Source organism: Equus asinus, chromosome 1 (genome assembly GCF_041296235.1).
Source record: "Equus asinus isolate D_3611 breed Donkey chromosome 1, EquAss-T2T_v2, whole genome shotgun sequence".
In the NCBI taxonomy this organism is placed as follows: domain Eukaryota; kingdom Metazoa; phylum Chordata; class Mammalia; order Perissodactyla; family Equidae; genus Equus; species Equus asinus.
The window spans coordinates 168,536,898-168,550,296 of record NC_091790.1 but is presented as its reverse complement, the minus strand read 5'-3'; the positions used below and the strand labels follow the sequence as shown (position 1 = coordinate 168,550,296).

General features: G+C 33.9%; 1 protein-coding gene across 5 annotated transcripts in view; it reads left to right on the top strand.

Annotated features, from left to right (window-relative positions):
* IMMP2L (inner mitochondrial membrane peptidase subunit 2) overlaps positions 1-13,399 on the top strand; it is an 845,338-nt gene that overhangs the window by 633,748 nt on the left and 198,191 nt on the right. For all 5 annotated transcript variants that reach the window (XM_070511972.1, XM_070511976.1, XM_044764648.2 and 2 more), the window contains one exon: positions 10,263-10,365. In XM_070511972.1, coding sequence (XP_070368073.1) covers positions 10,263-10,365 — 103 coding nt within the window. The remainder of the gene's footprint in view (positions 1-10,262; positions 10,366-13,399) is intronic.

The following is a 13,399-nucleotide window of genomic DNA, read 5'->3' as shown; positions in this document are numbered from 1 at the left end:
ATGAGAAATTACGTCTTTTTAAGATCTACTTTATCCACTTGAATCCAATTTCTTACAGGTCAGACATTCTCTGTACGAACTCAGTGGACATAGAAGTCAGTTTTATGCTGTTTAATATTATGCTGGATTACATTAGAAGTTTAATAAAACCTTATTAAAAGTAATTTCCTGCTCTTCCTATGTGAATTGAACATTCCCTGAATTTTCTCTTCCATAATGGAAAAGTCAGGCTTACACTCAAGAGCACATTTCTTGGAAGCTGAGAGAATTGCTCTTTACTTACTAGAGACTTAGATCACTGATAGCGAGTATTCAAAGATAAGTATGAAACAAAATATCCTGGGAAGCTTTGAGTAAACTTCATGTTTACAGCAAAGCCACTTGGCAGGCAGGTATTCTGATCCATAACCTCATTCATGCTTTGTAGTCCAGAGAATGCATAGGTAAGAGCTCTGCCACCATGTCATAGTCCTATGTATAGGGAAAGAAAAGCATCTTTTCTGACTTTCAAGCAGTTCACTCACCTGTTTACATACAAATACTGAGATTCTAGACATTATAATATGGGTTTATAATACAGGTTGATGTACGCTATAGCAATTTGAGCTTGAATTAGCAGAATCCCTTATTTGGTACTTTATAAAGCTTATTTTATTCATATTTATTTTTTATGAAGCAGAATCTATAGCTGTCAAATGTGTATTCTAGGATGGTAACTTTTAAGAAGTCATTATATTCTCTCTCCATAATACTATTTGTTTGAATGAAACTGTTCAATAAAGACATATTAAGGAATATTCGGTTAGAAAAATGATTGATGATTAAACTAATTCCTGTTGACATTGATTAGATAGCACTGCTATTTTGCTGTCTTGATCATATAAAAAGAATTTCAGTTCAATTCAAATTTAACCAAATTCCTATTCGTTCTTGTGATGTAGTTGTATATAGAAATGTTATTTGTTGGTAATTAAAACTTAAAAAACAGTGACTTTAAAAAAATAAACTAAATGAAAGGCTACGTTCAAAAGATACGGCATCATGCTACACTTTGAAATCAAATAGTTTCATAATCATTGTAGGCAATAAATAATGAATAGAGTTAGCAGAAATGAATTCTAGACAAATAAAACTGCAGGCCTCCAAAAAGAACAGAGGGAAAAGAAGCAAATCTGTCAGTTTATATGCCTTGATTAAGGAGTTGTTTTTGTGTCCTAGAAGGCCTACTAAGAGGTTTGAAAACACTAAATCCTCAACTCTGAAACAGGAATACAAATGTAGAAGGTCTCTGGAACCTTCTACCCAAAGAGGATAAGTTTCATTTTAATAACTCTATAGAACGGCAGCTAAGTTCTTTCATTAAAATGAACCCAGGAAAAAGAACTGATTTTGCAGCTGGAGAGTGTCTTCTCATTCTTTATGAATTATACGTGGGTAAGGACCAGAGAAGCCTCAGCCCTGTCAGCAGGTACCCCCACTCTTACATCTTTCTCTCTTAGTTTTAATCACAGATGAGGAGAAATCTTTGGGAAGTCAAGAACATGTTTTTTTGTTGTTGTTCTTGTTATCCGGTTTTGTGTTGTTGTTGTTTTTGCTTGTTTGTTTGCCTTTGCCTTTGAAGGGTGGCAGAAAAATGCCACCCCAAAATATGCCCCCTTGACGTAAGGATTATTTTGAGTTAAAGGGACTTGAAAAACAGCAAATGCTTTCTTCTTAAAAGGAAGAGGTGAAATTCTTATGTGAAAGATGTCTTCTCGGTACCAGAAGCAAAGTAACATTCTTAACATCAAGGACAAGAAGATGAGACAGAATTCTATACAAACACACCTTCTAAAATAATTCTTATCTCCCCTTAGCCTCCTCCCCCCATAAATCCAGTTAGTTTTCCATCACTGCCCTCTTTGTTCAACCTACTATAAAAACATGTAAGTTCTGCTATTTCGTGGGTCTTCCTTCCTTAGGGGGGCTCCCATGTCATATAAAATTTACATAAATGTATATACTTTTCTCTAGTTCATCTGTCTTCTATCAGTTTAGTTATTAGGGAAAACCCTAAGAGAGAAAAGGTAAAAGTTTGCATCCCTATACCTTCCTTATCTGTGGAATAAATACCAAACTTTTGGACATTTAAATAGGAAGACATTTCAGTAACATTACTTAAACAGAAATGATTGTGTTAGCAGGCATCCTACTGGAACTAATATTTGACAAATCTTTTGCTTAGTACGGTGAGCAGCTAGTTGAAAACTCTTTGGTGTAGCAAATGAAGGCATTTCTGTGAACTAGATTTGCTCTTTATCCTCGCTGCCCCCTCAACATGTATTGTTTGATTCCTTCCGTCTAAGAGGGAAGACCACCAAATGGGAGGACTACTGGAGAGATTACCCCCAATTAACACTCCTAGCTTTAAAAGTTGTGTTTGTATTATGCTTTTTTGTTGCTGTTTTTGTCTAGTTTCACTGCTATGAAACTATTATTAGCTTGTCTTTAAATCTTTATATTTTGCATTTATATGTGTACATATAAATATTTGTGTTTTATGTCTATTGTAATTACTTTTTGATATGAAGCTGCATATAAATTACACAAAGGTGTAAATATGGTAATATCATAACGCTTTGTTTAGAAGTGCCGTTTGATTTTTCTTCTTTTTATCTTTGCTCTTCCTTCTTTCTCCTGTCTTTGTATTAATTACCCCAATCCCCCACTCATGTCTATAACCTCTTGTGTATCCCCAATATAATTTTCTTTATGCTGATACAATGTTTCCTTTATTCACATTTACATATATAGTGATGTTTTGTCATTGTTTTTTCACAAAAGTGAAAACATATCACATGCACTTTTCTGTTTTTCTCATTCAATGATACTTTTTTGTTTTTTTGGTGAGGAAAATTGGCCCTGAGCTAATGTCCATTGCCAATCTTCCTCTTTTTGCTTGAGGAAGATTGTCGCTGAGCTAACATCTGTGCCAATCTTTCCCTATTTTTTGCATGTGGGACACCACCACAGCATGGCTTGCTAAGAGGTGTGTAGGTCCTCACCTGAGACCCAAACCCATGAACCCCAGGCCACTGAAGCGGAGCATGCAAACCCAACCACTATGCCACTGGGCCGACCCCTCAACAATACTTTTTGGAAAATCTTGAGTTAATTAATAATTCTGATTCATTCTTTTTATGGATTGTATAGCATTCTGTGGTATGGACATACCCTCATGTATTAAACCATGGCCCTGTTTTTAGTTATTATTTTTGCTTATATTTTTTTTGCTACTTTGAACAATGTTGTAGTAAACATTGTTGTACCTGTGGCTGTATATAGTCATTTTTATGTCATTGAATCCCAGGAATGGAATTGCTAGATCATAAGGCAAATGAATTTTTAAAATTTTATAAATGTTGCCAGGTTGCTTTCCAAAACAACTATAACTCTTCCTATTTATACCCACACTGTGAGAGAGTATACTTTTCCCAACACTCCTGCCAGCAATAGGTTTCATAGCTCTTTTTGATTTTTTAGCTGTGGGTTATAAAGTAGTATCTTGTATTTACTCTAATTTGATTTTCCTGACTACTAGTGAATTTGAGCAGGTCTTCACATGTCTCTTCTAAAACTTACTCATTCATATCTTTTACCCATTTTTTTATTGGATCAGATCATTTGTCTTTTTTCTTTATATGAGTGACTTTGTGAGGGCTCTTTTATTGTGCAGATATTATTCTTTTGTATGTCATATGTGCAACTTATTTTTTCCCCAAACCTATTGTTAATCTATTGACTTCTAACTTTATTTGCGGTCCATTTTGTCTTTTGAAAGTTTTGAATTTTTAAATATTCAGGTATTTCTATATTTTAGATCTTCTGATTTTTTTTAATTATTTATTTTTTTTTTAGGAAGATTAGCCCTGAGCTAACTACTGCCAGTCCTCCTCTTTATTTTTGCCGAGGAAGCCTGGCCTTGAGCTAACATCCGTGCTGATCTTCCTCTACTTTATATGTGGGACGCCTACCACAGCATGGCATGCCAAGTGGTGCCATGTCCACACCCGGGATCCAAACCGGCAAAGCCCGGGCCACTGAGAAGCAGAACGTGCGAACTTAACTGCTGCACCACCGGGCCAGCCCCAAAACTTTTGATTTTTAATCTTGCCTAAAAAGACTTTCCTCAATCCTAATTTGTTCTTGTAGCCTCCAGATTCTTGTATTATTTAAGATGCTGATGTTTTTCTTAATTGCATAATTATGTACCTTTTCCTTGGTTTAAATTTGGTGATTCAGGGATGCTGATCATTTTTACCCTTTATGTAATCCATGAACATTGATAATTTCAGAAGTATGGATATAATGTATCAAAGGTGTCAGCTTTTCATGAAAACTGTCTCTGTAACCCTAGCTGAGTGGGATATCTTCCCAGTTCCTTATTTTGCCCTTTCTGCACCTGTAACATTGAACTTAGCACTTTGTGTTGAAATTGTATGTTAAAAATAATCTGTTTACCTAATTAAAGTACAGATTCTTCCAGGGTAGGCCTGTTCTTATTTATGTTTGCATCTCTAGTGCCTAACAATTCTTGATACTAGAGAGCGCGTAATAAATATTTGTGGAATTAATTTGAATTAGAGAAGAATTTTTTTCTAGCTGCTTTAATTGGTGTATCATAAGAACAGCTAAGCTTATTCCCTAAGTCTGGTAATACTGTCTACCATTTGTTGAGATCTACTCTACCAGGCACTATTCTAAAAAGGTCACATGCATTATCTCATATTTCATCACACTTCTATGAAGCAGATGCTATTATTATCTTGTATTACAGTTGAGGAATATGAAGCCCTAAGGCCTAAGGTCATGCCACTAGGAAGTCTGGCATGGAAGCCTACATTGATTTTCCCTCTGCCACACTGCTTTCCTGCAGTTATCTATTGTTCCTATTTCTAAAGAGATATGTTCAAGGAAGAGCCATTGTTTGGTGAACTCTTTAGCTCTGAGGCATTCATATTTTATTTTACTAGTAACTAATCCAAAGGCTTATTAATTTTATTTTTAAGAAATAAAGCAAATAGTATACATTTCTTTTAATACTGAAAAGTTAAGGTTGTAAGACTGAGATCAGAGGAAACAGATGGGAAATTATTCATAGTTCTTCTAATATCTAAACATTATATGACCTTACATTAAGAAGGACTGAAATGTGTTTTTCCCCCTCTGTAACTAGCATGTGGGAAAAACCTGCGAAAAGTAAATGATGAATGATGCAGACATCCAGGAAATTATTTCAAGAAAGGACTTTGTAAACAAGTGCAAAAATACCATTTATAATAAATATTGATTTTTTTGAAAAATAAAGTTCTACATTACAGATTCACTATTTTATTTAAATTGGTTTGCTAGGAAGCCATGCTTGGAATAATTATATGAGTCACTATTTCTGTTGGTGATAAGATCCAGTTTAACAATAGGTAAACCGATTATGGTATTTATACCTTTGATATCACATGTAATTGATTATCGTTTTAGCAAAAACTAATTTAAATATATGCAAGTTAGATACATTCATTTTTTTACAATGTGGAGTTATCTTTTCTATATTCAGATAGTTATATAGTGTGCTATAATGCAATAAGATATTTACCTACTTAAAAATTTTTGACCCAGTATGATCTAAGGTAAATTAATATTGGATACATTATAATAGCGCATAGAATATTTAAGAGAAAAATCAATAATAATATCTCTAAAATAAAATAATTTAAGTATTTAATTTTTCTATATAATTATAATTACTGGATGCCTTCATTAGATAGTGACATATGAAATATTTTCCTTAATTTATGATGGTATATCTCAAGGAAATAATGCACTACTGAGGAAAAGTAAACCTTTTTTTCCTGTAAGTGAATGGGATTTGAAACCCACAGTACCTTCTTTACCAGTTAGCTTTCATCTGTTCTTCATATCTTGATTCAAATATTCATAATGCCTTTCCTGACTATTCCAGCCTGAAACAATAACATCCTTTGAAACTATGTAGTTAGCAACATTTGATGTTCATTCATTTATTTACTTCTCCATTCATCAATTATTTTCTCGCAGATCTTCCAACTTTTTAAATCTCATCTATGGTAGTTTAAATTGTCATGTGTATTTCCTAGACCATTTACGTTGCTTATGTTTAGAATCATGGGGCCAGCCCGGTGGCGCAGCAGTTCAGTTCGCACGCTTCTCGGCGGCACGTGGTTTGCTGGTTCGGATCCCGGGTGCGGACATGGCACGTTTGGCACGCCATGCAGTGGTAGGTGTCCCACGTATAAAGTAGAGGAAGATGGGCATGGGTGATAGCTCAGGGCCAGTCTTCCTCAGCAAAAAGAGGAGGACTGGTAGTAGTTAGCTCAGGGCTAATCTTCCTCAAAAAATAAAAAATAAAAAAAAAACCAAACCAAAACAAAAAGAGAACATCTTAAAATAAAAATACTAATAAAAAATACCTCAATCAATCACAAGTTATTCATACTGATTATCTAGGTTAAGAATATGTCTGTGTGTATTTGAGAAACAGTTTAAATATGAATTTGTTTCCTTCCTGTGGTGTCAAGGATTACATCAACAATTTTGTATTCAACTGATGACACTCAAAAGATTCAGAGACTTTAAAAAAATCATATCATTTTCAAGGTCAAATCAAATCGGAGGCAATCATTCTTCATTCCATAAGCCCTAGGTAACTTGTCTTCGGAAAGCTAGTACTAAAAATACTTTTTAGTAGACAAGTAGTTAGAATACTATACAGAACTCATTTTTGAGTGTCAAAACTGAAATTATTTGCAAGCCATAGATACATACAACCTTGCAGGCTGACACCTCACTTAACTGTTAAATCACCTAAAAGATTGTCTTGTCTTTCTTTTATGTGAATTCAGGAGCACAAAGCTATTTAAAAATCCTTCTCTAGAGAAGTTCTATTAGGAGTATTATATTTCTTTGGCAGTCCTAAAAGGAACCAGCTCGATATTTTAACATCATGTTTTTTAAAGCTACTTTGAGTTATCTTTTAAACAGTTAGATTGAAACCTGAGAGATAAAATATGCACTATGTATATAACATGAATTTTACCAGGGTCTTACAGCTCGAAGAGTTCTTTCACACCTGTCCAGTAGCTAGGCAAACCGCTCTCTATTAGCGCAGCAACATTCAAATGTGCAAGTGATTAGTAAGTGAAAGCACAAATAGCTACATGACATTTTCACCTACTACTCTCTGCATGTTTGAATATGCACAAACAGATAGATTGTGTTTTCACATTAAGTTTTAGAGTATCCCAGAAGGGTATAAGAATAAAAGAAAAATAAGATTCATTATACCATTAAAAATAGTCTACAGTCACAGTGCCAATGTGGCGAAAAGAAATTATTGAAGCGTAGCTCGGGTAATTTTAAGAGACTGATGCTAATAGATAGTAGAGGCTAAACACATTCTGAATTTTGAAATGAAAGAAAATAGTGGACAAAGGAAGACCATAGCAATAATAACTACCACTTAGTGGGTTCTTACTATACATCAGAACTGTTGAGTGCTTTACTTCAAAAAGTTGCAACTATAAGAGAATCCATTTGTCAAGTGTTCAATACATGCCCCTTTCTCCATAGAACAACTTTTTGAGTTAGGTACCATTATTTGCCCCATTCTGCAAATGAGGAAACTGACACTTAGAGTTTCATCAACTCGCCCAAGATTACATAAACTTGAAAGTGTTGTCAGATATAAAAGCCAAGATAGGCTGATTGCAGAGACTATATTCCCTAGTAACTTCTCCATTATATTCTCATCTAACTACGAAACTTCATCTCAACCCAGTCAGAGTGTGTCTTATTCATCTCATTTTAAAGGTGGGCGAATACAGGTAGAAACTAACTGGCACAAGATTACTTGTGAGTAGTGGTATCAAGATTAAAACTGGTTTAGTCTGTTTCCAGAACTCTATGCACTTTCCACTGTATTATTCTGCCTTTTTGGCAGTATTTTTCATTCTTCAGTTACACATTCATTTAACAAATATTTTTTGAGCAATTTGTACCATGCATTCTTCTGGGCTCAGGGGATACTCTAGTGAACAAGAAACACAAAGCTCCAAAGTTTACATTCTAGTCGGGGGGAGATAAGCAATAAACAAATAAACCAACATGTGAACTTCAAGTGTTAGTAGGTGCAGTGAAGAAAAATAAAGCATTGTAAGGAGGTAGACAATGATGGGAAGATGGGCGTATTTAAATTTTTGGATAAGATAATCAATACAAGGAAATGTGCAGCTCTCCCCGGTAATTTTATGATACTATCATCTTCTACCACAAGTATCTTGACTCCTTGGTTTATGTGACATTGAAATTGAATCTGAGTTTTGTATCATTCTTTTTGTTTCCAGAAAAATATTCTTGATTTAAAACCTACCATTTCATGGCAGAAATGATTTTATGCTGGTTTCATTTCATAATTCTGCTTGAATGATTATCTGGTGAGAAAAAATGAGTAATTGTTTTCTTTCTGAATATTATCCAAAATAGCCAGCTTAATAAGGTGAACAAATGTTTGGACTTTTTAGGAGTGTGCATTGCCAACAATTAAGTAAAAGGGTTTTCTCCCAGTCATTAACACTTGATGTGGGATATTAGTTCTTAGAGGCAATCTCATGGTAAAAGCAGTAGAGATGTCAAGAACTAATTGACTGATTTTAATTGAAGAACACTTATATTACACAGCATATCATGGTAAGATGTGTTCAACTTGTTTTTGCTTTTCTTTAAAAAGCTGAAGCTCTTCTTCCCAGTAGTAATTAAAAATAAACAGCAGTCATTACCTTACTGTGGGCTTGTAATGGCCACAACATTGCTTCCTTGCATGAATAATTTCCTGATCGAAGCAAAGTAATTCAACACTGAAATTATCTTGAAAATTAAAAATCATTCTAGATAATCAATAGTTTGAATTTCTATCGCACCAATTTATGTATATTTTTCCTTTTGTTGTATTCTTCTGCACATATACAACTTGCTAACTAACAAAAATGCTCTGATGGGGACTCCACCTCAAAGAACAGTGTGCAAAGCTCGGATTCTTGGCTTAACTCTATAGCCTTGGGGGTGACATTCCTTCCTTCATTCAACCAACATTTATTGAGAAGCTACTCTAGGCTAGGGATTTTCCTGAGTGCTTTGCGAAATAAGAGAAGAAGAAAACAGTCTCTGCCCCCAAAAGAATTTATTATTATAAGATTGGGATAATGTTTTGTTGTAATCTCATCCCTTTTATTTAATTGGTTGTATGATAATTTAGTTAGCCAATGCCATGTTGTTAGATATTTAGGAAGATTATTATTATTACTTTTTTACTATAAAAAGGCCTGTGTTGAACATCCCAATAATAAATCTTTGTCCATATTTCTGATTACTTGTTTGGAATGGAGTTCTACCGGTAGAATAACTAGGTCAAAAAGCATGTAAATTTTAGTCTATTAATAAATTTGATAAAAATAGGTCCAAAATGGCAAAACAAGAAAAAAGTTGTATCGTTTTACATTGCCCTCAGCACTGTGTGAGAGAGACTTTCTTTATTCCATTTTCTTGTCAGCCTTAAGAATATAAAATGTTCCGCTAACTGTGTATCACTGATCTTTAGTCTTTAAAATTGTTAAAAAGCTTCTCATTTTCAAGAATAATTTATGAAATCAAATAGTGCTGATCAGAAATTTTCAGCAGACATTGATAGTTTATACCTGACAAGAGATCGTCCAGGATTTTTTCTTTCTTATATACGCTGAATTTTAGAGTATTGAGGCTATGAAAAGTACTATCAGTGGGTTGGAGAAGTTTATTTGACTACAAAAATGAAACTTGCAGCTGACCGAGTTGAACATTGACATAAAAGCAAATATCAGAAAAAAATAGATCCATATTTTGTTAGCGCTTATTGAATTTCGTAAAAACTTGTTTATGATATTGTGAATCAGATTAAATAGCAAAACATTATATTTGGTGCTAGTGCATTTTATTTAAGCACAAAATTCCTACCTACAGAAATATGCAAAAAAATACAGTGGGTAGCTTTACGGGGTCCTAACCTTATCTTAATGAAGTTTAGAGTAGCCCCATGGTTAACCTTTACTAATCTGTTGAGTTTTTATAACAGCATTTTTACCCTTCCTGAATTTATCTGCTTAGCTATTTGATCTCTTTTCTGTTCTTATCTCAGTGGTTTTGTTGTTTATTTCTAGAACTATAGGACACAAAAACCGGTATGTCAAAGTACCCCGTGGTCATATCTGGGTTGAAGGTGATCATCATGGACACAGTTTTGACAGTAATTCTTTTGGTCCGGTAAGTCATCTTGTTGCTGATATAATTAGATTTTAAATGTAGAAACCAAAATATGTCAGATAGGTTGCTCAGGTAATCCGGCCAAGACTGAACATGAGTTTAGGGTGGAACAGTTTATGTTTGAAAATTTTCTTTTAAATATTGTATAGATAAAGTAAGCTGTCAAGGGGTGTGTGTGTGTGTGTGTGTGTGTGCATGCACATGGGCATGTGTGTGTGTGTTTCATAGAAAAGAACTTAGACACTTCAATAAGGTACCAAAAGATGAGTTCAGCTGACTGACTGATCCCAAAAGGAGGGGCCAATTTTTCCTCACAGATATGCTTTTTACCTTATGTTTTCAGTTAGTGTTTAACAGATATAATATGTAAAATGCCTATAGGCATCAACTTTCTAAATTTAGTTAAATATGCAAGTATAATGGAAATCATATTGGTAAGTAACATTTTGTCAGCATTTAATTTATAGCAGAAATGCAGATGTTCCTTATGTCATGTTTATATTCCAAATCTGTGACTAAACTGATATTCTATAAATCTTTTTCATTTTGAATGCATATAGAAATTCTATATTTATGAATTCATGCAATAAATCATTATATAAAGTGAAGAATCTTTTAACTACTAGAAACTGCACTTGATTTCTAGTTACCTCTGTCTGTTTAAAAAATTGACTCTTGTGGTGCTGGCCTTGTGGCCAAGTGGTTAAGTTCACACACTCCGCTGCAGGAGGCCCAGTGTTTCGTCAGTTCGAATCCTGGGTGCAGACATGGCACTACTCATCAAACCACGCTGAGGCAGCGTCCCACATGCCACAACTAGAAAGACCCACAACTAAGAATATACAACTATGTACTGGGGGGGGCTTTGGGGAGAAAAAGGAAAAAAAAATTTTTAAAAATTGAATCTTGCCCCATTAGATTTTCCTAAAGCTAGGCATATCTATATTTATTATGTAAGTATAAGTTAATATTAAACACCTTCAGATATGTTTGCAAAAGAAATTTATTGGCATAGTTTTGTCTAAAACTAAACTTTGGTGGTCTCTGTAAGACAATTTCCATCACATATTACGAGAGACCACTATTATTTTCACCAGAGGAGCAGCCAGTTTGACTCACCTTTGGCTAAAAGTACAATAACAGAGATGAGATTGGATAAGTATAACGGATAAGTGGGAGAAAACTTTAAGAGACTACTGTTACTTCCTTTTTCTAGTTGCAATGATGATAATAAAAACCTCTGAAGTCTTTCTTGCTCTTGAATAGTAATTATTACAAAAATACAGTTTAATCTTTGCAGAGTCTACCAAAGATGGGACGAACAGATTGGAAATGTTGTAGGTCACTCATAGTGCAGTAGAAGTGACAGTTATGCATAAATTTAGTAGCAAATTGAAAGTGAAAATAAATAAGCTAAAAGCGGTTTTATTTCTCTCTCATCAATAAGATTAAATGTATTAAATGTATCATATTGCTGGCCAAGTCTACATTAAAATGTTAGTTAACTTTAGTTTGGCTTTTAATTGGTTATGGCAGTGACTTTGAAATGAAGGGTTAAAACCTGTTGTTTTGTTATCAGTTGTGGGATGTGTGCTAAATAATTAGTTTCTAACAAGGAAATACTAAAGTTTGAGATTGGTTTGCTTTTTCTTTATTAATAGATAAAGCCACTGCAATATTACCTATATCATTAATATTATTCTCAGTCATTTGTATTCCATATGCTTTCTTATTTGAGGGAGGAGAGGATAGAGTTGATAACCAGAGTACCAGGAAGTGCACAAAGCCTTGTGTGTATGATAGCTACTGTGCAGCTCTTTCTGGCCTCCCTTTCCTGCTGTGTATTCAACAGTAGCATCTTGAACATTGAACTATGAGTATACCTATAAAAGTGCATCAGGTATGGAAATATCCTCTGTCACTTATATCTTAAAAAAAAAAGGTGAAAACCATGTGGCAAGAACAATCTCATTGTGTTTATTATAAGAAGAAGCTACAGTAAGCAAAATGTTGACAAATATGTTATGTGTAGCACTTTAACGCTGTTTAGTTTATATCATGTTTTTAAATGAAATCCACTTGTTAGTTACAACTTGAACTGGTAATTTGAGTCAGAGGCACAGAACTACTTTGAAATTTAGTGATTTTTTTGCTTCCTTTTTTAATGGCTATAAATACATATAGGTAGAGCAGCTTTTGGTTCATGGGTTGGGCTAAGTTATCAATTTCCATCAACTTAACTTTTATTATTTTTTTGTCAGTATTAGATGACGAACCTTTTCTGGATGAAGGAAAACATTTGTCACATCATGTATTAAGCTATTTCGATTTGTTGAGTTGTAGTACATATATTTTTACCTTTATTGTGAGTTCTCATGTTTTGTGTTCCTATAGCATTTATCACTAGGAAAAGTTATTAATATTGATGCTCCTAAACAAGTTTTAAAAGGATAGAGGGGAAAAAAAGTGAAGTAAACCTCCACAATCCTTATTTAAAGCTAAGCTGTGATGTTTGAGTGTAGAGATTTCTCGTTGCATTTTTGATTAATAAATAGTTTATCTGAATAATTTAATTGTTTTAATGTTTTTATAATTCTAAAAAGTTAAAACCAAAGATTTATAATTCTAAAAACCTAAAATAATCTTGAATTTTAAAATGCATATAGACTTGAAAGTTATTCTATTTTTCCAATAATTCTCAGTTGAATATCTTGCCTTCTCAGTCAGGCGCACTTGGAGATTGTATATGGAAGGTCAGTAAGTGCCAGGCTTTCTGGATTGTTGATTCATTTCTCCCCTTGCAAGTAGGAATGCACTTTTCCTGGATGTAAACAATCTACCTAAAGGCAGAAGGATTGTTTCTAGGTTGCTTATCTTGCCTTCGTGGAAATTGAATGAAGCCTTTACCCTTCATTTCCCTCCCAAATAACTTCAGAAATGTACCCAAATATATTTGACATACTTTAACTCTTTGAAAAGTAATTGTACTTTACCATAAAATCTACCCAGTGTATTTTAAATTTTTGCCTACTGG